The sequence below is a fragment of the Rhinatrema bivittatum genome, chromosome 4 (assembly GCF_901001135.1).
Source record: "Rhinatrema bivittatum chromosome 4, aRhiBiv1.1, whole genome shotgun sequence".
Taxonomy (NCBI): Eukaryota; Metazoa; Chordata; class Amphibia; order Gymnophiona; family Rhinatrematidae; genus Rhinatrema; species Rhinatrema bivittatum.
Genome location: NC_042618.1, coordinates 117,880,626 through 117,907,845, shown reverse-complemented (window position 1 = coordinate 117,907,845; position 27,220 = coordinate 117,880,626). Strand labels below are relative to the sequence as shown.

Here is a 27,220-nt window from a genome sequence, read left to right as displayed (position 1 = left end):
GCTGGTGGTCTTTTCTGGGGCTATACACTCCCTTTAACTTAAGACCTACTGGAGCTTTGGAATGCATTGGGCATTCCAGTGCTTCCAGGGAAAAAGTATCTACTACTTTACAGGTACAGTTATAAAGGCTAAATAATCTGTCCATGGAATAACGCAGCATGCAAGGCTTAATTTATTTATTTATCAATTCTTTTAACCTGCTAAATCAGACAAATCTGGCCACAGCGGTTTACAAATTTAAAAGATAAGTTAAAACAAGCTGCTTTATTCAATTTACACAATAATGAGCCTGTTTTTGTTTGCATTTGCATGCAAAACAGCTCATTACCATACCTGAATTGCACTGAGTTTATAGACTAGGAAATAATGCATGGAAAGCAAGTTTGCTTACCTGTAGACAGAAGGATGAATAAGCCCTAATGCATGGGGGACATCTGATGGCACCGACACAGACCCAGCTCGGTAAAGACTTAACTGTCATGCACAGGAGTCCTCACATGTTCACATTGTCTCATTAGTCCCTCAGTCTCTTCCAGAGCTTAAGCTTTAGCAAGTTACTCTACTTTCCAGTGAGGTAGGTGGGTATTAAATATGGCTAACTCATCCTGCTGTTCATGGAAAACCCTATTTAAAGGCAAATACATTAATAAGCAGGCATGAATTAGCAATAATGCGTGAGGAGTCCCAAGCTGAGGAGTGCATTGTGAAGCAACTACTGAAAGAGGCAACCCGGATCCCACCAGTAGAAAGTGAATGAACAAGCTGCACAAAACTGCTTGACCAAAATTACTGTCCATTCAAGAAAGGTTGTTGAGATAGTAGTGGGATATGAATGTGTGACATGATGACCAAATAGCAGCTTTGTAAATGGCTTCAATGGCACTGGCCTTTAGATGAGACACTGAAGCCTCCATGGCTCATTTGATGAGCCTCGAAAATCTAATATGCAAGCCAGCCAGTGCATAACAGAGCATGGTACAGTCCACTAGCCCAGTGGTTCTCAATAAGTGTGTTGGGTCATACTGGTGTGTCACGAGGTTATGGGAGGTGTGTCACGGGGCCAGCTGTCTCCTTATCAGCCTGGGTGGGAGTTGGTTGACTTCTCTTACATTGGGCCTGATGAGGCTACTCTCACTTCCTTCTCTTCTTTCTGGCCCAGTGGGAGGCTATTTCCTCTTTCACCCAGGTCAGAGCTAAACATTGCCAACTCCTGCTGTTCTGGGCCACGATGGGATGCAAACTTTCTTCCCCTGCTGAGACTGGGAGTGATGCTGCTGCTGATCTCTTTATCTTGTAGAAGGTGAGGAAAAAGGTTGGAGATTCTGGGCAGATAGAAGTGGAAGGGAGAGGGAGTGTGGGGGCTGCTGAGTAGGAAGGGATGAGAAACAGGGGGTTGGAGTAGCTAGGCAGGGAGGAAGTAGAAAGAGTCAAGTGGGGAGACAGGGAGCACAGGGAAGAGGATTGGGGGGGTCAGGAATGCTGGGCAGGGATGTGAGAGTGAGTGGATGATTGAAAGGGAGTAATTGGGAGACGTGAAGGATGATGGAGACATGGAGGGAGAGTGCTAAGGGGTGCATTTCTCCTGTCTTTGTACTTTGCTTAGTGTAGGAGGAAATGTATTTCTGCTTCTAGCTCTCCAGTTTTGCACTGCATGCAGAGAGGCTTTTTGAGGTTTCCATTCCAGTTTTTGTCTCCACATTTGTAATTTGTGATCTTTTATTCTGTATTTGGTGAAGGTTAGAAATGTGTATGTGTGAGTGAGGTGGGGTATTTTACTAGTATGTAGGGATCTGTATCAGTCTTATTTGTTGTGTTTTCTCATTCTCAATAGGACATGCACTGGTGGTGCTCTGTTGCCTTTTCATAGATAAAGATATTGCTGAGTTCTTGGAGTTAGTATTGCTATGGTACGGCAGGTTTGCTACACATGTGCTTTTTTTCAGGTTTTGTATTTCACAATTTGCCTGGCAGTAAAGGAGTTTATGTTTCTGTTACTGAGATAGTACCAGAATCAGAATCTTTCTTTTATATGGTGAATTGTATGGGGAAATCAATCTCCTCTGCATCCATTGTTTGGGGACTGGGGGTGGGGGGGGGGGGGGTGCAGGTTCTCTGGATGCAGAATATATGTTTATATATAGCCCCATGATGGTCAAGTGTTCAGTGTGTCATGCATGTAAGCAGTATTTGTCAGGTGTATCCCAATAGAAAAAAGGTTGAGAACCACTGTAATAGCCAATTAAAGTTTGCTTGGTACCTGCTTGTTCTGATCTGTTGGTATCAAAGGAAATGAACAGATGAGAAGCCTTGACAATGAGGTTGTCCTTATAATATCTCCTTTTACTTTTGCCCGCTGCTTTTCTACTGCCCCTAGATTTTCACATCCAGCTAATATCTAATTTAAGTACTCTCCCATTTAAAAAAAAAAGTTAGTTTTTCTGAAGTCTAGGATCCTTGCCTTGAAATGAACCTGCATGTCCTGCACGCTAATATTCACTGGATGTTGTGGTACAGTACTAGAGTACAGGAGTTGAAGATTCATTCCAAGGTGAGGGTCCTGGACTTCAGGAAAACTAACTTTGTTAACATATGGAAGTATCTCAAGGAACTGGTTAGCTGGTTGAGAAATCTAGAGGAAGTAGAAGATCAGTGGGAGGAGATATAAGGACAACTAACCTTTTTGTTAGGAAAGTAAATAAAGAGAGAAAAAAGAGGCTACTATGGTTTACTAACATAGCTGAAAAAGTAACCGAGAAAAGGTTAGAGTTCATAAACCACAAAAAATCATAGAAAGAGGAAGACAGGTGACAATATCTGAAAAAACTAAGAGAAGCTGGGAAAGTAGTCAGGAATGCAAAAATTCAAATGGAAAAAAAAAATAGCAAATACAGTAAAATGGGGAAACAAGACATTTTTTGGAATATATGTTAGTGCTAGTAAGAAGTGCAAAAGTAGCATTGTGAGACTCAGAGGTGAAGGGGAGGGATGGTGAGGAAAAAGCAAAATTGCTTAAATATTTCTCTTCAGTGTTTACTGTGGAAGGGCCAGGAACAAGAGAACATAAAACAAATACAAATAAGACTGAAAATGAGGTCAACCTTGATTTTCAGAAAAGTGTGTTTGTAAGGAACTAACTAAACTTAAAGTAAATAAAGCAATGGTGTTGGATGGGATATATCTAAGGGTACTAAGGGAACTTAGAGAGATTCTGACAACTCCGCTGGCTTACCTTATTAATGCTTCTTTAGAGTCGGGAATAGTTCCAGAGATGGGCAGATATTGAGGCAGCATGGTTTTAGCAGAGGGAGATCCTTGTCAGATGAATCTGATCAATTTCTTTGACTGGGTGACCAGAGTTGAATCAAAGAACCACACTAGATGTAGTGTACTTGGATTTCAGTAAGGCCTTTGACACAGTTCCGCATAGGAGACATAAATAAATTGAGCATCCTTGGTATGGGCCCTAGAGTGATGGACTGGGTTAGAAAAAGGTTGAGTGGAAGGTGACAAAGGGTAGTGGTAAATGGAGCTCACTCCAAGGAGCAGGGTTATACTAGCGGTATGCCTCAGGGATTGATCCTTGGACCAATTCTTTTCAACATTTTCATGAGTGATACTGCAGAAGGATTGTCAGGAAAGTTTAGGGGTTTTTTTGCTAATGGTACCAAAATCTTCAACAGGACAGCCAGGAAGGTGTGGAAAATATGAAACAGGATCAAACAAAGACGAGAGGGTCTAGGGACTGGCAGCTAAGATTTAATGCTAAAAAAAGCAGAGTTGTGCATTTAGGATGCAAAAACTTAAGGGAGAGATACGGTATTTGGGGTGAAATCCTTCTAAACACAACAGAAGAGCTTGATCCAGGGGTGAGTGTATCTGATGATTTTAAGGTGGCCAAACAGGCGGATAAATTGACAGCAAAAGCCAGGAAGATGCTTGGCTGCATAAGGAGAAGAATGGTTAGCAGAAAAAGGGATATTGCCCTTCTATAGGTCCCTAGTGAGACCTCATTTGGAATACTGTGTACATACAATTCTGAAGACTATTCCTTCAAAAGCATATCAACCAGTTGAAGTTGGTCCAGAAGGGGGCTACTAAAATGGTCAATGGCCTTTGTTCTAAAGCATTTTGGAAAAGACTTAAAGGTCTAAGCATGTATAACCCAGAGGAAAGATGAGATATGATAGAGAAATTTAAATACACAGGAGGCAAGGTTTCCATACACAGGAGGCAAGCCTCTTTCAACAGAAAGGCAGCTCTAGAAAGAAGTGTCATGGGATGAGAGTGAAAGGAGGAAGATTTAGGAATAATGTTAGGAAATATTTCTTTGCAGAGAGAGTAGTAGATGGATGGAAACAAAAACAGTATCTGAATTCAAGACAGCATGGGATAAACACAAGGGATCTCAGAGGGAGTGATGGGAATTGTAAAGCTACGTTAGTGAGATGGATGGGCAGACTTGATAGGCCAGACAGTCTTTTCTGCCATCATATTTCTATGTTTCTCAAGTAATATACTGGGACTTTCTTGCAGTCCAAGGAATGAAGAGTCCTTTCTCCTCTGTTTGCATGATATCTTGGGGAAAAAAATAGGCAGTTTGTTTAATATCAAATACAGATACCACTTCTGGAAGCAACTTAGAGTATGCGGAACCACCTTGTTGTAAAAAAAAACTGCAGATAAGGTGAATAGTAAATCATCATTGTCATTGTATATTTAGTAAATGGTTATGGATTATTAAAATGTATATACTGCAATCATGCTATGTGTCATGCTTTTCCGCCAAGAGAGTTCAAAGCATGCTGCATGCAATTATGATTCAGTAATAGAGATCAAGGATATCAGAGGATTACAATTTGCAATTGAGCAGAATTATAGTGGGATGGTACAGGAACAAATACTACTTTAAACACAGTAACAACATGACAAGTATATACAGTGGGCTAAAACTTTACAATAAAAGGTAGAGTGAATGGAGCCTGGATTCAGAAGGGATGCAGTTCATATACTTCCTTTGGGACTAGGATTGTGGGTCGGGGATCTGGTCAGGAGTATGTGGATCAGGCTGTGATCCAAAAGCTGATATGAATAGCCAGGTTTCCAGATGCTTCCTACAAAAATACTTTTCTGGTGTTTGAGAGTCTCATTTTTTGGGAGCTGGTATCATTAAGCAAGCATGCAATTTTTACTCTTCGAGCCGAAGTGACAGCTACAAGGAACAATACTTTTCAGGTGAAAAACTTCTAGTCTACCAACTCGAGAGATCTGATGAAAGGTTTCATGATTTGAACAAGGATTATACTGAGTTCCCAAGGCACTGGAGGCATAAAATGCCAAAACCTCTCATGAACTTTAATACTGATGGTGGACTTGAATCCGAGATTCTGGCAATATGCTGCAGTGGCACTTAGATGAAGAGGTGTATAAGCATGAGGATGAGAAGAGCAATGGATATTAAAATAAGTACTTTGGGCCACGTGAAAATAAATCCAACCAGCTGGTCCCACACCAAGTCAAGAACCTCTTCCACTTGAAGCTTTAAGATCTTCTGGTAGAAGGCTTTCTAACCAAAATCAGCATGTCCTCCAACCTTTTTAGGAAGTAGTAAGGAAGGGACTACTATGCATTCAACATCCTCACCATGAGAGCCAGCAATTGGTGCCACGTCTGATGGCTGACACCAGAGACATCTCCTTCTGTGCCATAACAGACTTCTGTGCTTTGATGCCAAGGCACTCAGTCCCACAAGGACAGGGTTTAAGCAGGCTGTACCAAAGAGACAGATGGCACCCTGAATGGTGGTGGAGCTAGCTTGATGTCATGGATATCTTCACACCATAAACAAAGATGGCACCTGTGCTCAGGAGGTTCTGACCCACTTCCACTTCAGGGGAGGCCCATGCCATGCCAACAGTGCAGGGAGAAGGCATTGGAAGGGATTCTTCATGTCTCTTAGGTACTTTTCTCTGCATCACAGCAGATGCCTATTCGTATGCACCACACTCAACCCCTGACCTGAGATGGTTCCAGGAACAGACACTATGAGGGGGAAGGGGGTGGCAGGGAGAGACTTGCCCAACTTGTGGGAGGAGGAGGTATCCTGTTTTCATTTTCTACACTGATTGCCAGTTGATACCTTGCTCCAGGATGAGGAGTGGCTGTGCTGCACCTTCCACAGGACCTCCATTTTCCAGGCACAGTGTTATTGCACTTGTGGAGACATCATCCCATAACTGTAGTAGTTGGCAGACTCATAAGCCAGCTCCATGCAGCAATAGCAAAATGAATGCAAATCTGTGATGGGACATCTGGCACCCATAGATGCAGGTTTGACATCACTATGATCTTCTTGGGTCCCAATTTCTCCATAATCACACTATTTATTTATTTATTTATTTATTTATTTTAAGTAGAACTGAAAAGTTCTGTTGGGCTGCTGAGGTAGTGGCTTGAAAAGCAAAAGCAAGGAAGAAAAAACTTGATGAATAAAAGAAGTTAGATCACAAAATGTAGAGAAAGATTGGGAACACACACATGCGGTAGCTTGGAGAAAAAAAGAAAGAGGGGCTCATGAAGGAGAACAAGTACATAAGGACTCTCAAGCATACTCAGTTAAATTTTTACTGAGCTTTGAGAGCTGGATCTGGGTCAGCACCATCAGATGACATCACCCATGTGTTAGAACTAATTTATGTCAGATTGTCATTGGAGAAATTGTGATTTACATGTGTTATTTCATTTTCACTTTTTATCATGCATTAATAAATTAGCAAAGTCTAGTAAATAAGGACTCTATGAATTTAAGACATTCTTACATCTGGGAATACCAACTAGTGCTAAACATGGAAGATTTGCTGAAGAGTATTCTCAGAAGTAAAGCCAATCAATCAATACCTCCACACATCGCTGCCTTTGGAAAACATAGAAGAGCGAATGACCTCAGGTGCCATCCAGGCGTAAGTCCCCGCCGCACTCATTTTAGTAGTTCTGTGCCATTCTCTTGCCAAACCAAAATCTGTTATTTTCAATATTTTGTTGCTCAAGTCTCCATTCTCCACCTTCTCAAGTATCAGTACTAAAACAGAAAAAAAAAGCATAATTAGGCTAAAAACTTTCTGAGTTAAGATACTACTGCCAAGAAATGTTAACTTTAGTAGAATGGTTCCTTATGAGGTCAAGTACAAACTGCAGCAGTTAAATAATAAATCTGAGGGTATTCAAGCATGCACTATTTTGGACCAAGGTGCTTATTTATATAAGCCCAAAGTATGTTAACTGCATTTTGTTTCATTGTTTTAATTATTGTGTTCTTTTTAAATTAGTTAGAACATAAGAACATAAGAAATTGCCATACTGGGTCAGACCAGGGGTCCATCAAGCCCAGCATCCTGTTTCCAACAGTGGTCAGTCCAGGCTCCAAGTACCTGGCAAGTACCGAAACACTAAGTATATCCCACGCTACTGATGCTAGTAAAAGCAGTGGCTATTTTCTAAGTCATCTTGACTATTAGCATGTAATAGACTTCTCCACCAAGAACTTATCCAAACGTTTTAAACCCAGCTACACTAACTGCACTAACCACATCCCCTGGCAACAAATTCCAGAGTTTACGTGTGCATTGAATGAAAAAGCATTTTCTCCAGTTAGTTTTAAATGTGCTACATGCTAACTTCATGGAGGGCCCCCTAGTCTTTCTATTATCTGAAAGAGTAAATAACTGATTCACATTTACCCATTCTAGACCTCTCATGATTTTAAATACCTCTATCATATCCCCCCTCAGCCATCTCTTCTCCTTTCCTAATAGGGGAGCTGATCCATCCCCTTTATCATTTTGGTCACCTTCTCTGAACCTTCTCCATTGCAACTATATCTTTCTTGAGATGTGGTGACCAGATTGGAAAACAGTATTCAAGGTATGGTCTTAGCATAGAGCAATACAGAGGCATTATGACATCCTCTGTTTTATTCACCATTCCCTTCCTAATAATTCCTACCCCACTTTGGGCAACCTCTGTGAGGCTGGGAATTTTGTGAGAAATAAACAAACATAATTCAGAGGCCAAGTGCTCATATCATAGAACCAGCCATTATAAGTGTCAAATTGCTTTTGATTATTCATTTACTGCAATAATCCGTATAATGTTGAATGTGATGAAGCTGGAAGCATACAGGAAGTTAAAAGTAAAAAACTATTTTGACATATTTGTGCCATTTGAAAGATTTCTGTAAATCTAACTGTAACTGTGCAATAGTGGACACTAACCTTACAACCCTTGAGAAATAACCAGTTTTAAAGAACCAGTGCTGCTTTTTCCCATGGGGTCTCACTGTTCTTGTCTTTGAAACACTGGTTTGCACTTTCCTAATTACTACTACTACTACCTGAAATTTCTATAGCACTATTAGGCATTTATTTATTTGCACAATTTATATTCCGCTGATCAACAAATCTTGGCGGATTACATTACCATATACAGAAAACAATAAAAGGTTCAACAGTAACTACACCAAAACAAAAACAGCAACATAGTGTACAGGATACATAATGATTAAGCAACCAAGTATCAAGTTCAAAATCAACACTTAACGCTAGCAAAGCAGTGTGCAGCATCAATCATAGAAAGCACAGGAAAAAAAGATGCATTTTTAGCAACTTTCTAAACAGAGAAAGTCACTTTCTGCTCTGATCTTGTTCAGTAACTTGTTCCATAGACTTGGACCTGCTATGCTAAAATTACTCTCTCGAGACTCAGCCAATCAACTTTGCTTGAGTGAAGGAATTTGTAGTAGGCTTTTAGATGCTAAGCGAAGAGGGCGAATAGGGTGATGTCTTTGTAAAGAAAAAGCAATGCAAGAAGGCATAAGATCATTGAGGGCCTTAAAAAAAAATAAGGTAAGAATTTTAAACAGCCTGCCAAATAACTGGTAGCCAATGTAGCTTTGCAACAACCGGAAGCAGGCAGCAGAGTTTTGATTCAACTGGAAATATCAAAGATGTATATGTGGAAGGTCCAGAAAAATGCATTGCAATAATCTAAGGAGGAAAGGACCAGTGACTGAGTAACCATATGGAGATGGAGTTTCAAGGATGTCAAAGCTTGAAGCATGAGCATTGGACCAATGCATTAATGTGAGAAGAATTGACCAAAATGCCCAAGTCTCACGCCTGAAAAAAGACAAGGATCAAGTGCCCTTTGAAGGTGGAGGATGCATCAGCCAGGGCTATCCCTGATGAGAAGATGATTTTGGTTTTGCTAATGTTTAAAGCAAGATTATCAAATAGCCAGTCTCTAATCTGAGAGAGACAAAAGGATAACTTTCAGAAGGCCGAATCAATTGTGGAGGAGATAGGAAAGAAAAATTTTATGTTGTCCGCATATAATTTAAAATTGATGTCCAGGTGGGCGAGAACAGAACAAAGAGGTACAAGATACATATTGAATAAACAGGTGAAAGCGATGAACCTTGTGGGACACCGGTAGCTAGAGGATACAGTTTAAAAGAAGCGTCATCAATCGAAACCATAAAAGCATGATCATCCAAAAAGGAGGAACATAAGAACATGCCATACTGGGTCAGACCAAGGGTCCATCAAGCCCAGCATCCTGTTTCCAACAGTGGCCAATCCAGGCCATAAGAACCTGGCAAGTACCCAAAAACTAAGTCTGTCCCATGCTACTGGTGCTAGTAATAGCAGTGGTTATTTTCTAAGTCAACTCAATTAATAGCAGATAACAGACTTCTCCTCCAAGAACTTATCCAATCCTTTTTTAAACACAGCTATACTAACTGCACTAACCATATCCTCTGGCAACAAATTCCAGAGTTTAATTGTGCGTTGAGTGAAAAAGAACTTTCTACGTTTAGTTTTAAATGTGCCACATGCTAACTTCATGGAGTGCCCCCTAGTCTTTCTATTATCTGAAAGAGTAAATAACCGATTCACATCTACCCATTCTAGACGTCTCATGATTTTAAACACCTCTATCATATCCCCCCTCAGTCGTCTCTTATCCAAGCTGAAAAGTCCTAACCTCTTTAGTCTTTCCTCATAGGGGAGTTGTTCCATTCCCCTTATCATTTTGGTCACCCTTCTCTGTACAGTAGAAGAAACTCCTAAGGACTCCAAGCTTCCACGCAATATATCATGATTAAGAATTTTGAAAGCTGAAGAGCTATCTAACAGCATCAAAATTAATGTACTACAGACGTCAAAATCCTGGCAGATGTAATAAAAACTGGGGAGTAGTAAAGACTCAGTGTTGTGAAGAGGACAAAACACAAACTGGAAGCTGTCCAGGAAGTTACTGTAAGTAATATATTCTTGTAACTGATCCAAAACTACTTTCTCAGTGACTTTTGAAATGCACGGTGCTGCAGAGATGCCTCAGAAAAATCACGTTTGCTCCATGAAGCTTACAAGCTAGTTGAGACACACAAGACAATTTTCTAGTAATCATTTAACAATTACAGTAAAGCACGTTTAACTTAGAGGGCCAAGATCAGGAAGAGTCAAGGTTTTTGGATTTAAAATCAATCTCAGAAAAGTGGGTTTTAAGTGATACTTGAATACATACAGAGAGGAAGCAAGACGCACCAATTCAGGAAGGCCATTTCATGTACACAATGCCTCAAGAAAGCGAGCAGAGAGTCTGGAATTGATGAGAGGAGCAGGGCACAGAAAACAGCAATTTGCCGATGACAGAGTTTATGAGAAGAGATGTAAGGGGAGACAAAGAGGAGAGGCAGCAAGGAGCTCCAGAGGGAATGCATTTGAAAGTGAGAAGATTGAACTGAATGATAGAGAGCCAATGTAGAGCTGTGAGAAGAGGGATAACATTGTCATAATGATGCTGGGGGGAGTCAAGCTGCACAGCTGAATTTTAAATGGACCAGAGTGGATAAAGATGGCTCAGCAGCAGACCTGTCAGGAAGAGATTGTAATAATTCAAGCACAAGGTGATGGGAGAGTGGATATGGGTTTTGGTTTTCCTGCAATCAGGGACTGTTTCACTACCAGTAGGGGTTCACCTAGTCCAGTGATGACAAACTCCAGTCCTCGAGTGCCACAAACAAGCCAGGTTTTCAGGATATCTACAATGAATATTCATGAGAAAGATTTGCATGCACTGCCTCCATTGTATGCAAATCTATCTCATGCATATTCATTGTGGGTATTCTGAAAACCTGGCCTGTTTGTGGCACTCGGGGACTGGAGCTTGCCATCCCTGACCTAGTGTGAATGCTTCCATGTGATCCCTTGATGAAGTACAAACATCTTGCCTCAAAATCATTTCAGAAGTCTATTTATCCCATTGGATAAAAGATCCTTGTACTGCCAGTCTCCTTCCCACCATCATTCTGACTACAGCCCACATAGACAAACACACAAAACAGATGTCTTAAGGTTGTTCCAGATCCTGGACAGATATAATCACCAGGCTAGCTGCCTGAATGTTTTGATTTATACTGTATCCTTACATATTCTATGATGGGTTTTAAAAATCATTTTCCATGGAATGGCATATTTATTGCACACAATACATCAAATGTCAGTGAACCTGGTTTCTTTATTTAATTAATTTATATCAGCTAATATCCCATCCAATGACCAAATCATTTTGTAGGACCACTACTCATAGGGTCACGGTATTTTACCAGACTCTTTTTGTGGTTTGCAAACCACAAAAAGAGTCTGGTAAAATACCGTGTTTTGAGAGCCACAGGTTGTGATTGATATCGTATTTATTGCACAGCCACAGCACTTTGTGCTGCAGTGCAGGAAATCCAAATTTCATTCCACTGTCCATCAGGACCAATCAGGCCTCCCAGTAAGGAAGATAAGATGGCTACTGCTACAATGGAGGCTACTGCTGGCCACAGAGCAGTGCTGAGGGTGTGCCTTAGAAATGGGATGTGCAATTCTGGTGTTCAGGGGCCACCAACTGGTCTAGTTTTCAGGATCTCTCATGCACATTCATTGGGACTACTCTTGAAACCAGACCTGCTGCTGTATTTAATCATTCTAACATTCCACAATCTCCTAAATGTAGTGCAATGTGGATTACATTATATACATCCATAAACAATTCCATGTTCACAAACACATAAATCACATAAATAAAAACAAAAATGGTTAAAACATTAAAATGTCAGTTAACTAAAAATATCCCTAAAAACATGAACTATTTATAAGCTTCTACAAATAGGTGAGTTAACTAATTTTGTTAATTTCTTGATAACTCTTTCTTTACGTAACTCTTGAGGTAACGCATTCCAGAGAATAGGACCAGTACAAGAGAATGCACAAGATATCAGACTTCTGTTTTAGCTCATGTAGTGATGGGACACTTAGCAACCTTACAGTGGAAAATCATAATAAATAAACTGGTTGATACAGATGCACTTTTGCTCTTAAAAAGCACACCGTTTCAGTATATAGGAGCTTATGGATGACAACTTAAATCTTAAACTGACGCCATTTCATCGGTAGCCAACGTAGGTGTAATATGTTCGGTTTTCTTTACCCTAATTTAATAATCTAACGGCTGCATTCTGAATCAGCTGAAGTGCCCGTACGTACTAGGCAGACCAATATAAAGGCTACTACAATAGTCAATTTGTTCGAAAAACAGCATCTGCAACACAGTTCTAAAACCCTCCCATGTAAGCAGATTCCTCAAGGGCTTTACAAGTTTTAATTTTTTAGAATGCAGTTTTAACCACTCTTCCAACCTTTGAGCAAGTGAAGGTTTCCTAGTGCCAACTGATAATGCCACTTGGGGAACAGTGGTGGATTTATACCATCCCACCCCCCACCCCAGTTGCTCTCAGACATGTGGACAGCTAGCCACCTTCCTCTCTCGGTTGCTTAGGGCACTATTTAGCCCGTTGGCAGTGACAATCCTGACAAGGACAGTCAGAATGAAATGGCTACTACATGCTGCAGTTCCACGGGGGGCCCTTACAATTTAGAAAGTGACAAGAACAGCCACCGTAGTGCCGTACTACCACAACTGATGATATCAAACGAGTGACTCACACAGGCAGGACAGCTGCCCACAGGCATTTATCCGCTCTGCCTATTGGTAAATTTTCCCCAGCTAGGCAGCAAGTCAGGAGGGGGGAATCAAAGAAGGCAAAAGGAAGGAAAAGGCAAAAAAAACCCCCAAAAAACCCAATCAACTGCTACTTCAGCTATATCCAAAGAATGAGTCTTTCGAGGTCAGACATAGCTGAGTGCAAGAGTTCCAGGTATAATTCTCAAGACAAGGGTGGGGAGTCCCAATCATCCCACAACAGTGATATTTACTTCCCAGACAGAGGGTGCACATTTATCAAATTCTGCAGAGAGATGGGGAGGGGGTTAAAATAGGGGGGAACTGGAAGAACAAAGCAGCAGAAATAAACTTTTAGGCTTACAAACAGAAGAATGTTCAGTGTTTGCTCAAAGTCATATGGACTAGTCTAGCAAATGTGGAAAGCACTGAAATCTTTAACAGGACAGATCTACCAGGTTATTAAATACTAGAGATTTGCATTCATTTTTAACAAATGCAAAAACTACAACAAACAAGGCCATTTTGAGTTTGTTCTGAATGGAACAACTGAAAATAACTTCCAATGAAAATGCCCAAAAATCTGTAGGGTTTTTCATATTTGTTGAATTTTTAATTAAAAAAACCCAGGTCTCAAAAAGCCTGGTGCCACAGCATATCCTGGACCAGGCTGGATGCTAAGGCCTAGCTCAGGCCAGGCACTGTGCCAGAGCCTGGCACTAAGGATTGGTCCCAGCATTGAGGCCTAATTCCAGCGCAGAGGCCTAGGTCTGGTCCGGATCTAGTGACAGGGCCTGGTGCCAAGGCCCAGCACAAGCCTGGTCCTGGCCCCAAGATCTGCTTCTTGAGCAGAGGCCTAAGCTCAGCCTAATCTGGTCTAGGCCCAGCACCAAGGCCTGTCCTGAAGCTAGTGCCCAGCAGAGAGGCCTGGTTTTGGCACCATGGCCTTGCAATGAAGCCTAGTCTCTCCACCGGACTGGGGTAAGATGGGGCTGGAGTCGGAGCTCCCTTGCATTTTTCAAGGCTCCAGGGCTAGACCTCAGGCTTGGGCCCTGCTCATGGCAGTTTTTTGGTCTGGGAAGGCCAGCCAAGGGTGCCAGAAACCTGTGTTTTGTTTTTTCTGGTTAGGGTTATTTTTGGGGGGGGGGAGTGGGAGCTTTTTGTTTAATTTTTTTTTCCAGTTTGGCAAACAAACCAAAATGAAAAAAAAACAAAAAAAAAACATTTAATGAACTGAATTTAAATGAACCCCTCCAAAATGAAAAAATAAACCAAACTGAAAATTTTGCACTGCACATCCCCATTAAATTCTTCAGATGATTACAAAAAGGAAGTTTTAATATTAGAAGCTCACTTGATGCTAACAGAGCTAGGTAAGCTGTGCTTACCAAAGTGCCACTGTCTCAACGCTATTATTCCTAATGCAAGAATAAAAACCAAGATGAAAAAAGGGAATCTCTCTATTCTGCTTTGTCAGCAAGGGAGTTTCCTCACTGCTGCCCAATCACATTTTAATTCCAGAAGGCAGCTAAATTCTACAAAGCAATGCCAAATAACATCCTTCCATTAGTTATAAGGGCAGGGCTTGAGACTGCAGTGCAAACCACAAGGTGAAGGACAATGTAGGTCAATTCAATACTCTCAAAGAAAGCACCTCCATTTCATATACTGTTTCAGCCAAAAGTGATGACAAAGTCATTATGGTAAGGCAGGTATCAAATGACAACAGCAGCAGAACACAAGAGGTGTCCCTTCTGACAGCATTGGTAGGTTATAACTAACCCTCCCAAGGAATTTTAAATGGATCAGACATTCATAAACCTTACTTGGGATTTCCTACTGCTTTTCCAGGCAGCATCCAAAAGCAGCTTTCCTTCCCTGCTCTGATCACCCTTACTGTGTTTTGTGTTATTTTTATAGTTAACTAGCTGTATCCGGCCATGCGTTGCTGTGGCTCAGTCTGATTAAATGGAAAAGAAAGAAAAGAGAAAGCGCACGTTTCGAATATGGTTAATTTCACAATGCTTGTGGGTATACAATATTTTTTGTTGTTCCATTGTCTGTGCAGATATAGAGATTGTCTGATTTGCCGACTCTAGAACACGCAACATATAATTGTCCATGTGAGAAGCAATCCGTGTCTAGATGTAAACCGCATAATTCTAGAAATGAAAAAGAGTGAAAAAGAAAAAACAAACTATACTCACTAAATGAACAGTATGGTAAACGATACAGCTCAATTCCAACTCAATGTCACACGAAATAATTAAATCAAAATGAAAATAAATCGAAATCTATGAAAATTCAATTTAACAATGCAATCGGAAACATTGAAATGGAATTGAAAAATATTTAGTCCAAGTTGTTAAGCCCGTTAAAACGGGCGAGATTTTTGTCCCCTCTCCTCCTACGTCTTTGCTCTGCTCCGCTCCCCCCCTCCCCCCAGCACCACGAAGGGCCAGAGGTGGCGGTAGGAGCTGCAGCAGTGGCCGAGGGGGATCTCGCGAGGCGTAATGGTCCTGCCATCCCAACTCCCTCCCCTCTTCCCCGGTGGCAGAGGGACAGGCTCAGACCCCTATCACTCTATCCTTACAGGCCCCAGCTCCTTTGCTCTCCCATTCCCCTCTACACTGAACCCCTTCCACTGTAACCTATAAGTGGAGAGCTGGGGGGTAGAGAATCTCTCTCTCATACAGCCCCCTACATAGGCTTCCTCTCTCTCTCTCTCTTGCACATACACTCTCCCTCTGTCCCTCACACACACGCGCGCCCAATCCCTCTCACACACATACACAATCCCTCATGTAGTCTCCCTCTCTCTCTGGCACTCACACTCGCCTTCAACGCACATTACCACACTTCTCTCTCACACAGTTAAAACGGGCGGGATTTTTGTCCCCTCCCCACCTAAGTCTTTGCTCTGCACTCGCAAGAGCTTGCAAAGTTCCCACGCCAGTTGTGTCTGGGAGAGAGAGGAAAACACTCCGTCCGTCCCCCCCTCGCAAAGGGCAGGCAGGCACTGCAACAGATTTGGGACACGATGCCTAGCTTACTTTGCTCTTTCTGGCAGACCTGTGCCTTTAAAAAATCCGATTGGGGGCTTGAGAGGGAGGAGGGAGCAGGGCTCTGGCTTTCACTTTCGTCACGGTGTTTTGCTGGTTGTTTACATGAGCGATGCCCATGTAAACTCTTCCAGTGGCGGCTGAGACCCACGGGCGGGTTGACAGCACTGCCTTCCCCCCTCCCCGCAGTTGCGGGATATTTACTTGGCTTCTCCTTATCTGCGGGACTCAGGGGGCGGGGAAGGAGGGCGAGCTGTTCTCTGTTCAGCTCTTTGCGCTTTGGCTGCTGCAGGCTGCAGCTGCTTGTGATCTCTTCACAGCCGCTTTCTACTGCATTTGCTCTGCTCCAGCCGTCCCAACTCCCTTCCCCCCTTGCCCGGTGGAGGACGGACTGGCTCAGTGACTCTTCTACCCTTTCCTCCTCCTGTGTGTAACTGTCCGGCAGTCCCTACTCCCTCCCTCCTTCCCCAGCGGGGGAGGAATGGGCTGAGCCGTTTCTCAGAGCGGCAACTTGTCTGCTCTTTCCTCCTCCCCTCTGTGACACCCAGCACGTAGCGCAGAGCTCAATGGTCCGCACATGCGCGGTAGAGCTGCTCTCTACTGCGCATTTGCGGGCTGTCGGTCAGAGCCCATTTATATTGTAGATAGCGTGTGTTGCTTGTACGTCCAACAGATGGCGCTGTTATTCCAAAAAAAGCATGTTTTTACCTGTCACAGGTGTGACATCTATATAATATAGGTATATAAAAACACGTACATATTCAAATGCAACGTTGTGTCAAAATTTCAACGCAATCAATGAAGAACTTTCAGAGATTTAAGATTTGAACAAATGAACATTTACATTTTTATTTATATAATAAATAAATATAGAAGATAGATAGAAGATAGATAGATAGATAGATAGATAGCTAGAAAGAAGATAGATATAGATTATTAAAAACTCCCAATATTCAGGTGGTCTTCTGGGAGTCTTGGTCTCTTGAACCTTATCACGAAGTCAGCAATCAATCCTTATTGCCAACTTCATTAGTTCAGCCAAGTTCTCAGGCATCTCACGAGCCACCAGCTCGTCTTTCAACTGGGAGTTCAGTCCTTCAAAGAAGAGGGTCTTCAGGCACTTAGGGTCCCAATGTAATTCTGACTCCATCTTGAATTCTATGGCGAAGTCTGGTAAAGGTTTATTACCTTGCTTCAGATAAGTCATGTACCTGGCAGGGTCATTGAATACTGATCTGAACAGTTTCAGGAACCCGTCAAGGTCATGCAGAAGAGGGTCATCGCGCTCCCACAGCAGCAGAATAGCTCAGACCGGAGGCTTTCCATCCAGTCAAGATCCTTGCTAACTCAATGAGCTAGCAAACAAGGGCAGGCTAAATACCCGGATGGCGTGACGTCACTCGAGGGGGACGCCCCCGAGGTTCCCGCCATGACGTGGATAAAGACGTGGGTGGCGTGCGCGCACCCTAGGAGGCCCTTAGGAGAAACATGGCGTGAGGCTTTGTCATTGCCGTTCCGGGGATGCCGGAGAGTGCAGCATGCAGACACGGCGGTAGCCATCTTCCCAAGACTAGCAGGGAGAGCAAAGAGAAAGTTGAGGCACAAAGGTCAAAGCCATCTGAGACCAACGGATGCAACAGTGTCTTTAATCCTCACTCAGTGCTATAGTATGTTACCACAGCTCCTGCTATGCTGCTCCTCTCTAGGTGCTTTGAGGAAAAACTGGCATGCTGAGGACTCTGTCCCCCATTAGAAGAATCAGTATCAGCAAAGGGGAAGTCAATCCTCAAACCTGACCCCCCCCCTCCCAACTCCACTCAGGCCGTATGGAACCTATGGCAGGACTGCTGCGGACTTCTTCCAGTGTCTCCTCCGTCCTTAGCCTGAGCAAGCATAATTCACCAGCAATCTAGCTGGTTTGATTAATCTTTTGCCCCATTACAGTGGGGAGTTCATGACTCCACAGTACATTGGGGAAATAAGTGCTCTGGATGAGCAGCCAGCAAGCCACTGTTGGTGCTGCTTTATCCATGTCATTGTGTCTAAGGCTGTTCCTACCATTGTTTGGACTGTTTTGCCCCTTTACAAAGCTACGCTGCTGAAGCCAGCCTGCAAATTTAATGAAACTTGGATAAAAACCCGAATGTTAGCATCCAAAATAAGATGCATTGCTTCCCACACTGAACTTAATGGAAACATTAAATATAACAAAATAAACAAAATAACTTTGCAACTAAAAAACAAGACAAAAAAAGACAGAAAAGGGCAAATGAACCAAAACCACCACATTTTTTTTTATATTTACATTCCTGCCAATTGCTGGATTTAGGCCCAAGCTACTTAAGCTACACCTTATATTATAAAGGGCCTCTAAATATAATGGGGTAGATTTTTAAAAATTGCGCGATCGCGTACTTTTGTTCGCGCACCAGGCGTGAACAAAAGTACGCTGGATTTTATAAGATACGCGCGTAGCCGCGCGTATCTTATAAAATTCGGGGTCGGCGCGCGCAAGGGGGTGCACATTTGTGCAACCTGCACACGCCAAGCCCAGCGGGCGCTGCCTGTTCCCTCGGAGGGAACTTTCCTTCGCCTTCCCCCCACCTTCCCCTCCCTTCCCCTACCTAACCCACCCCCCCAGCCCTATCTAAACCCCCCTTACCTTTGTTGGCAGATTTACGCCTGCTAAAAGCAGACGTAAATCTGCGTGCGCCAGCAGGCTGCTGGCGCGCCGTCACCCGACCCGGGGGCTGGTCCGGAGGCCTCGACCACGCCCACTGGCCTGTGCCACGCCCCCGGGCACGCCCCCGAAACACCGTGGCACGCCCCCGAAATGCTGCGTCGTTTCGGGAACGCCCCCGACACACCCCCTCCCCGCCCCTTTTAGAAAGCCCCAGGACTTACGCGCATCCCGGGGCTCTGCGCGCGCCTGCAGCCTATGCAAAATAGGCGCGCCGGTGCGCGCAGGGCTTTTAAAATCCGCCCCAATAAAATTACAAAAGTTCAAGTTTTACATATTTTTTGTAATGCTATTGGGTCTCTTAAACTTGACAGTGTTTTCCCAATCATCTCCTAGAAGCACACCTAACCAGTCTAGATTTCATGATATCCTTAATAACTATGCATGAGTTAGATTTGCATACCATTGGAGACCCAGTGCAAGCAAATCTATCTCACACACATTTATTTTGGCAATCCTGAAAACTTGACCATACTAATTGTGCCTCTAGGAGAGAGTTGGAAAACATTGACTGAGGCCTCAGCATGCCCTAATCTGGCCCTGCTCTTGTATATGTGACCCCCTTCTGTGTTTGCTAGTAGTGTATTCAAGAAAATGTAGGTCTTTTTCCAACATTTTGAGGTTCCAAGGGGGTGTGAAGGAGAAAGTGAGAGAAGGGGAGGGTCCTTTCTTCAAAGGGGATGAGTTTTGGAGATGGAATATATGATGGCTCTAATGAGTCATAAGGAGGCACTGTTAAAGAGGAGATATGGAGTTGTCACGAGCTCTGGTTTCTTTTTGTTTGGATCTGCTATACAGATCTGTAAACTCTCTCTGATAAGGGCACAGACTAGATGGAAGAACAGTACCCTAGTCAATGGGGTACCAATTCTTGCCTGAGGAAGTCTGCTGCCAGTGAGTGTGAAACACAGAAGTTTCCCATTTTTCAGTCTGGTCTAAAGCAAGGGAAAAGGCTGTACTGGAGACCTGAGAGACAAAAATCATTGGAACTATACTCAAGAAATATGAGAAAATAACTATTTTTTTTTTTAACTGCTGGCTTTATTTTTCCTGAATTTGTGGACTGTTGTGCTGATTTTTTTCTGCCTTTTACTGAATTTTGATTTGGAGACTTGAAATACATTTTCTTGTTTCACAACAAAAAGACTAGGTGTGGATGAATCCTGCAGTCAGTTTTTCCCAACCCTACACCACCCAAAGGTGGTGATAAATCCCTGTGAAGGGAAGGTAGGGCTTACACCTACAAATAATATTTTCATCCCCCACTTAAATTTTTAATTCACTTTCTACTTCACCTAGCAATTACCCACTTACTCATAATCTCCCTCCTCTGGATCTGACTGATTTGGTTTTGATGTGGAAAAGTGCTGATCAGGCCCCTCTGGTGCATCACTGTTGAGGGAGTCGCTGCTGGGATCTGCTGAGAAAGGCAGATAAACTGCATCCAAGAAAACACAGCTCATCAGTCGCATTTCTAAATATAGTCCACTCTCAGCAGGCATCCAGCTAAGGAGATTCAATAATCTGACTCCCAGATCAAGAATGCTAAATTAATTTATGAATTGTTCATCTAGAAGGCAGCTACCCACACTAAAATGGACTGTGACTAGATGGGACCATTGGAAAACTGTCCCCTCCTCCTTCCCCACCTCAGAAAGGTAGGTGAAAGTATGCACTCCACTTTCGCTGCTTCCAGAAAGGGGCCAACCCGGGGGCAGAGTTACATCAGGAGAAAGAAAGCACATAAAGGGATTTATTTCTGAAATCCCCGCATGTACAAGGTGCAAAGTCCACAAGTTTGTTTGTACTTGCAGTACCACATTTTCAAAGAGGAAACTCTGCAGAGAATTTACCTTTGAAAATGTGCGTACAGACAAGACCTGTAATCTCCCTGGCCTCTCAAAATTGCCCCCTTAATATGGGTATTTTATTGAACTACAGCGATGTCACAAAATATCAAAATACTGCTGGACTCTGATCCTTTTGTTTAATTTAGAAATGAAAACGGCAGAAAAAGAACATATTGGCCTATCTAGTCTGCCCATCCACATCAATTCAATCAGTTTACAATTCCTGTCATTCCCTCAGAGATCCCCTGTGTTTATCACACACTTTTTTTTTTTTTTAAATCAGATACTGATTTTATCTCCACCACCTCCAGGGAAAGGCTATTCCATGCATCCACCCCCCTCTCTATAAAGAAATATTCCCTTAGGCTATTCCTGTGTCTACCCCCTTTCAACAATGTGACAAGGCGATAGCTAAAGCTAGAAAAATTCTGGGCTGCATAGAGAGAGGAATATCGAGTAAGAAAAGGGAAGTGATTATCCCCTTGTACAGGTCCTTGGTGAGACCTCCCCTGGAGTACTCTATTCAGTTCTGGAGACCGTATCTCCAAAGAGACAGAGACAAGATGGAGGCGGTCCAGAGAAGGGCAACCAAAAAGGTGGAGGGTCTTCATCGAATGACTTATGAGGAGAGATTGAAGAATCTAAATATGTATACCCTGGAGGAAAGGAGGAGCAGAAGTGATATGATACAGACTTTCAGATACTTGAAAGGTTTTAATGATCCAAAGACAATGACAAACCTTTTCCGTTGGAAAAAAAATCAACAGAACCAGGGGTCACGATTTGAAGCTCCAGGGAGGAAGACTCAGAACCAATGTCAGGAAGTATTTCTTCACGGAGAGGGTGGTGGATGCCTGGAATGCCCTTCCGGAAGAAGTGGTGAAGACCAGAACTGTGAAGGACTTCAAAGGGCCGTGGGATAAACATTGTGGATCCATAAAGTCTAGAGGACGTGAATGAAGAGTGGGTGGCTCGCGGGAATGACGGCTACTACCTGGAGATAATACCCTTATTCAATAAACATACACACAGTTAATGCGACTCCAACATTGCTCTAAGCTTCAACGGCAAGAGGAAATGTGGAAAAAAGGATTTGCATTCACAAAAAAGTGGGGAGTAGCTTGCTTGTTACGGCAGTACTACCCCAAACCAAATAAGCCTGATACTTCACTTTCAATGCATATCCAGCATAGCTCTCTGCTTCAACGGCAGGGGGAATGAAGAAAAGTGGATCTATATACAGTCAACAACCAACAAGGACTGAATTACATAGTCTGGATAAACAAATAAGCATGGGTGTAGCTTGCTTATTGCGGCGGTTTCTACCCCTAACTAATTAAGCTAGATATTTCACTTAGATGCAGTTCCAACATTGCTCTCTACATTAATGGTGGGGGTGGAAGGGAAATAGAACCAAAAGGTTACTAAGAGCCAAGAGAAATATTTTGGGCTAGATGTATCAAGCTTGTTTCCCATAGATAACAAATGGGGGAAATCCTTTAGCATATCTTGCCATGAATGTGTTTCACTACCTGTAATAGCTAATTTGCTGTTATGTCAAACATTAAAAAACATCCAAGGTGTTCATTTGCAGCCAGCTCAGATATATCCCCCCAGAGATTTTCCATAAATACTTGCTGCCCCTCGATATTTACCCCCAAGCGTTTCCTGTAAGCATTAGACCAGTGTTCTAATGGAATGCTTAGAGGGGATATGGAAACAATTGAGGTGGGGCAAGAATGATTTTGCAATACCAGAGGGAAAAACAGAAATAAATTACTGCTGTGGACGTAATATTTTCTCATGCAATGTGCACAACATGGAAATTTCAGACACTGCAAACTTTCAGGCTGGCTGTAAAACCAACAAGTTAAATCAAATGCATTTTTGTGGCCTAGATGGCAGCAGTACATAAATCCTGCATACATACAATACTAGAATAAATAGTGCATTCAGGTTGAACAGAATTGGAGTAACTCTGTTTGTGAATCTTTTGCCTTTGTACAGTAAACATGCTGAACATTTCCAGATCAATAATCAAATCAGATTTTCTGGTGAATATTGAAGAAATGGTTTATTCTGTTATAAAACCCAGTTATAATCCGATAATATATATAGCAACTGCAAAGTCCAATTGATTCTGATTATCAATTGAAAGAAAAAAAGTGCACGAGTCCCTTGAGACTTCATAATTCATGATCATTTTATGCATATAAAGTCATCTACCATACCAAGTCAGGTCAGACCAAGGATCCATCAAGCCCAGTATCCTGTTTCCAACAGTGGCCAATCCAGTTTGCAAATACCTGGCGGGATCCCAAATAGTGAATAGATTCCATGCTGCTTATCGCAGACATAAGCTTCCTGAAGACTAACTGGTTAATGTACTAGACCTTGCATTATCACTCCCCCCCCCCCCCCCCCATCATGCGCAAGGGTTTTCCAATCCAAACATCTTCTGGGGTAGGTGCTGTATCGATTGCTGCTGTCTAACCAAGGGCTGGAGACTAGGGCTATCTAGTGAAGACTCCATAGTCTCTACAATAAACAGTAAATAGCTGTTTTGTTCCATGAGGATACCCACCTGAATATATGGCATGAGGGCTCAATTTTCCCAACAACTTTTTGCCCCTCTGAAGGGCAAAGTAGGAAAAACTTGAACAGCAACTATCACAAAAACACATATTTAGTCAGTAAAAGAAAATATTCAGCATGGACTGAAAAAAAAAGGTTCAGTTAGGTTCTTATCTGTTAATTGACTTTCTTGGAGTCCTGACAGACCAGTCTGTACAAGTGGAATTATCCTCCGGCCAGCAGACAGAGACAGAGACCAAAAGCTCATCATTCAGCTCCTTTCTACATATGAGTCCAGTGCTGCCTCAGTTCCTCAGTACCCTATGCCAAAACTAAAAACAACCAAAGACAATTGTTAAGTTTTGTTTCCAAATCTCCATCATAACTAAAAACCTGATACCATCACCAACATTCACTCCCTGGTTACTACTCTATGCACATGATTAGGATTGCTGCTTCTGAGTGGACATCAACATAATCACCTCTCGATTTTTGAAGATAAAAAAAGAATCCCCTGGAACTCAAAGAAAGATATTAGACACAAACAACAATCCTTTTGTTCCTTTCTATGTGTATGTCAATCTATATACCTACATTCATTCATACATACATATATATATATAAATATATATATACAAACACTCCCCTCCGAGTGGAGTAAAGGTGCAATTGTTAATTTTTCAAATATCTCTTTTATTCAATCTTTATGAAAAATCACATACAATGAGTATCAATTTTAAAGCTCTCATAAAATCTACATATTTCATCAATACATCATTAATGTATTGATGAAATATGATACATGATTGTTGTGTGAAATAGATCACTTGTGGATCAATGGTTTAAAATTCCCCTGAAGAAGCCGGAAGGTGAAACGAGGGCCCGGTTGGGATGGATTAGAACTAGGATGAATTAGAACCACAAATAGAAATATTGGTACCATGTAAATTTCGCTGAGTTTGTGAATATAAGGAAAATCCATATTAATCTGTAAAATTTATATGAATGTGAACAACTAGAAGGATTTGAAGCTAACATTATGTAATTTTTGCACAAATTATGAATATGTATGGAATAGTGTGGTATGGATGAGTATGAATGAGTGTGATTTTAATGATGTATTGATGAAATATGTAGATTTTATGAGAGCTTTAAAATTATGATACTCGTATGTGATTTTTCAAAAAAGACTGAATAAAAGAGATATTTGAAAAATTAACACCTTTACTCCACTCAGAGGGGAATGTTTTTTGGTGTTAGTATTTAACAGGCACAATAAGAAATACAATATTGCTTAATAATTGGGTTACTATATATATATATATATATATATATATATATATATATATAATCTAAATACACACAGAGCCAGCAATTTTTTTTTTTAATCCTCATTTTCTTCCCGAGGGGGGCGGGTGGCTATAGACTGGTCTGTCAGGACTCCAGGAAAGCCAGTTAGCAGGTAAGAACCTAATTGAACCTTCCTGATCATCCTGCCAGACCAGTCCATACAAGTGGGATGTATCAAAGCTGTACCTAACCTGGGGGGAAGTAATTTAGGCCTGCTTCTAGGACTCCCGAAGTAATACTATGCCCTTCTCCTGAAGGTTCAGCCTCAAATGTTCTGCAAATGCATGCATAAATGCCCCTATATCTGCCCTGCAAATTTCTGCTGGGTCCACCAGTTTATACAATGCACATTATGATGCCTGGGCCTATGCAGAGAGTCCTTTAGGCCCTCGAGGTGTCAGCTTTGCCTTCAATATATCTGTTCCTGCAATTGTTCACATAAATCCGGTAGAAATTGCTTCATTAGAGGCCCCTTGCCCTCTGTGGGCCCCTGTGGCTGACACCCATGTCTGGCTGCTTTCATGAAGCCTTGTCACTTCTCACTATCACCTCAGAGCTTTGTGCACCTCTAGTGTTCTGAGCTCCCACTTCTGACTTTGATCTTCTGTTTCCAAAAGCCTAGTAATGAAATCGTGATTTATGAGAAACCACTATTCTTGAAACATTGGGCACCTTGATACCTTTTGCTTTAAAATTTTCTAAGGCACCACAGAAGCAGATTTCTACCACCGTCTCCCAGATGCTTCCCTACAACATCTGAAAAGAGGGTGATCGCCAATTCCCTCTTAAGCGAGTCCACCTCCAAGTTGAGGATGCCTGAACTTCTCCTCCGAAGAAAGTAATCTGAGAGGGCGTGAGGTAGCATTCGTTCCTAAGTCTTTCAGCAAGCCAGACTGAGCCTGCTCTTGTAATCTTTGTGCATCATGCCTTCCTCCCAATCTTCTTTGGTGGAAGGACACCATCAAGAAACTGAATTCCTCGACCAGAAATATTATATTTTTCATCAGCTGACCTTGCAGAGGCTCCTAACTCTACACTTTGCTGTGTGGTCCACCTTTGCCTCACCAGCAGCCATGGCACCTGTCACTGATTATCCAAGTAAACAGCTTCTCTTAACAGAGAAATCATAGAACTTCTAGGGAAGAATTATTTGGCTACATTGAAAAATGCACCCTTTCATACACCTCCCAGATTAAGTTCAGGGACTATATGGGCTTCTGGTTGCTCCATCCTCCGAAGGCTGGATGCCAGTTATGGTCTTCCAAGGACATTTGAACTCCCTGATTGCTGTTTTCCTTTATTGACCTAAGAACTTGCTTGTCTAAGACTTAATGAAGTTAACCCCTAAGACATCACATTACCCGACCCTTAGTAGGGCAAAGGCTACTTCTGCCAGATCTTACACTTCCAGGTCTGCAGCATGTCAGCTCCAGGCACCTCATACGTAGAATGATTATGTTGGCCCTGTGAATTACTGCTCAGTTCTGCAGGAGAACTCCATCATAGTCTGAATCTGACTAACTTCCCAGGGCATGTGAGAGCTAATCATTTTCTCAATTTGCTCCCAGCCACTAAGGGTACAATATTGGCTATTACCTACTAGGCTGCCTTCTTTGAGCGACCATCAGGAAAATTCTAGATGCTTGGCTCTTGCCCTCTGCCTGGGCCCAGCTGCCTTGATTCTTCACTAGGATTCCCATCCAAGCTTTGGCTAGTTCTGACCATATCCTCCATCAACCTATATGGCTAAGGTCAAGGGTGCAATACAGGAGGGCAGCTGTGAGAACTTCTCTATACTGAAGCTTGGGAAGACTAATTAGTATTTGAGTTCCTGATCTGTGAACATAGGGTTTCACCTCAGCCCTATATTAATGTCTGCTCAAAAGGAGGCCTGGTTTCCCTCCCAGTATAAGGAGGTTTTACCCCTCTTCTTGTCTCTCGGTTATCTGGAGTCCCAGCTAACCCTTCTTGCTGATCTTGAGGGATCCAGAAGGCATCTGAGCACTAATTTGTTCAAAGGCCTACCCTGGGGTTCAGGGAATTCCCCTTATTGCTGTTCTACCACCCAGAGAAGAGAATCCCTGCATTTCTATGACTTAAGTACACCAGTACCTGGGAGTCCATAATGACAATGGGAACAAATGCCTGACGAATCTCATGACATGGCGTACTTCCGAGGAAGAGAGAGAAAAATTCCTAAGCTGATTGCTTTAAGCCTTTAAATAGCCCCGACCCCTTTGATCAGGACTGGCTCTAGTCGAGAGGGGGAGGGGGGGTGCTGATGTGCAGAAGCAGCTTCCGATAAGCACTCCTCTACTAGGAGCTGTCCATAAAATGTTCTTTTACCATGGAAAAATACGGTGCAGCAAGGTTTCACTGTGAGTTTGGATTTATTGCATGATAACTGCAAACACTGTGTGTGTTAAAGCCATAACATAGTCTAGTAAATGACCCCCTAAGTTATACCTAAGGCAATAGAGGGCAAAGTGACTTGCCCAAGGTCACAAGTAGCATCTGCTGGATTTGAACCCTGGCCTTGCCGGTCCACAGCCTGCCTTTTCAACCCCAGGCTACTCCTCCAC

At 42.5% G+C, this 27,220-nt stretch overlaps 1 protein-coding gene across 1 annotated transcript in view; it reads right to left on the bottom strand.

The window, feature by feature from the left end:
• The window catches only part of MAP3K9 (mitogen-activated protein kinase kinase kinase 9), a 147,235-nt gene that overhangs the window by 52,726 nt on the left and 67,289 nt on the right, over positions 1–27,220 (bottom strand). The window contains exon 3 of the mRNA XM_029598754.1: positions 6,895–7,075. Coding sequence (XP_029454614.1) covers positions 6,895–7,075 — 181 coding nt within the window. The remainder of the gene's footprint in view (positions 1–6,894; positions 7,076–27,220) is intronic.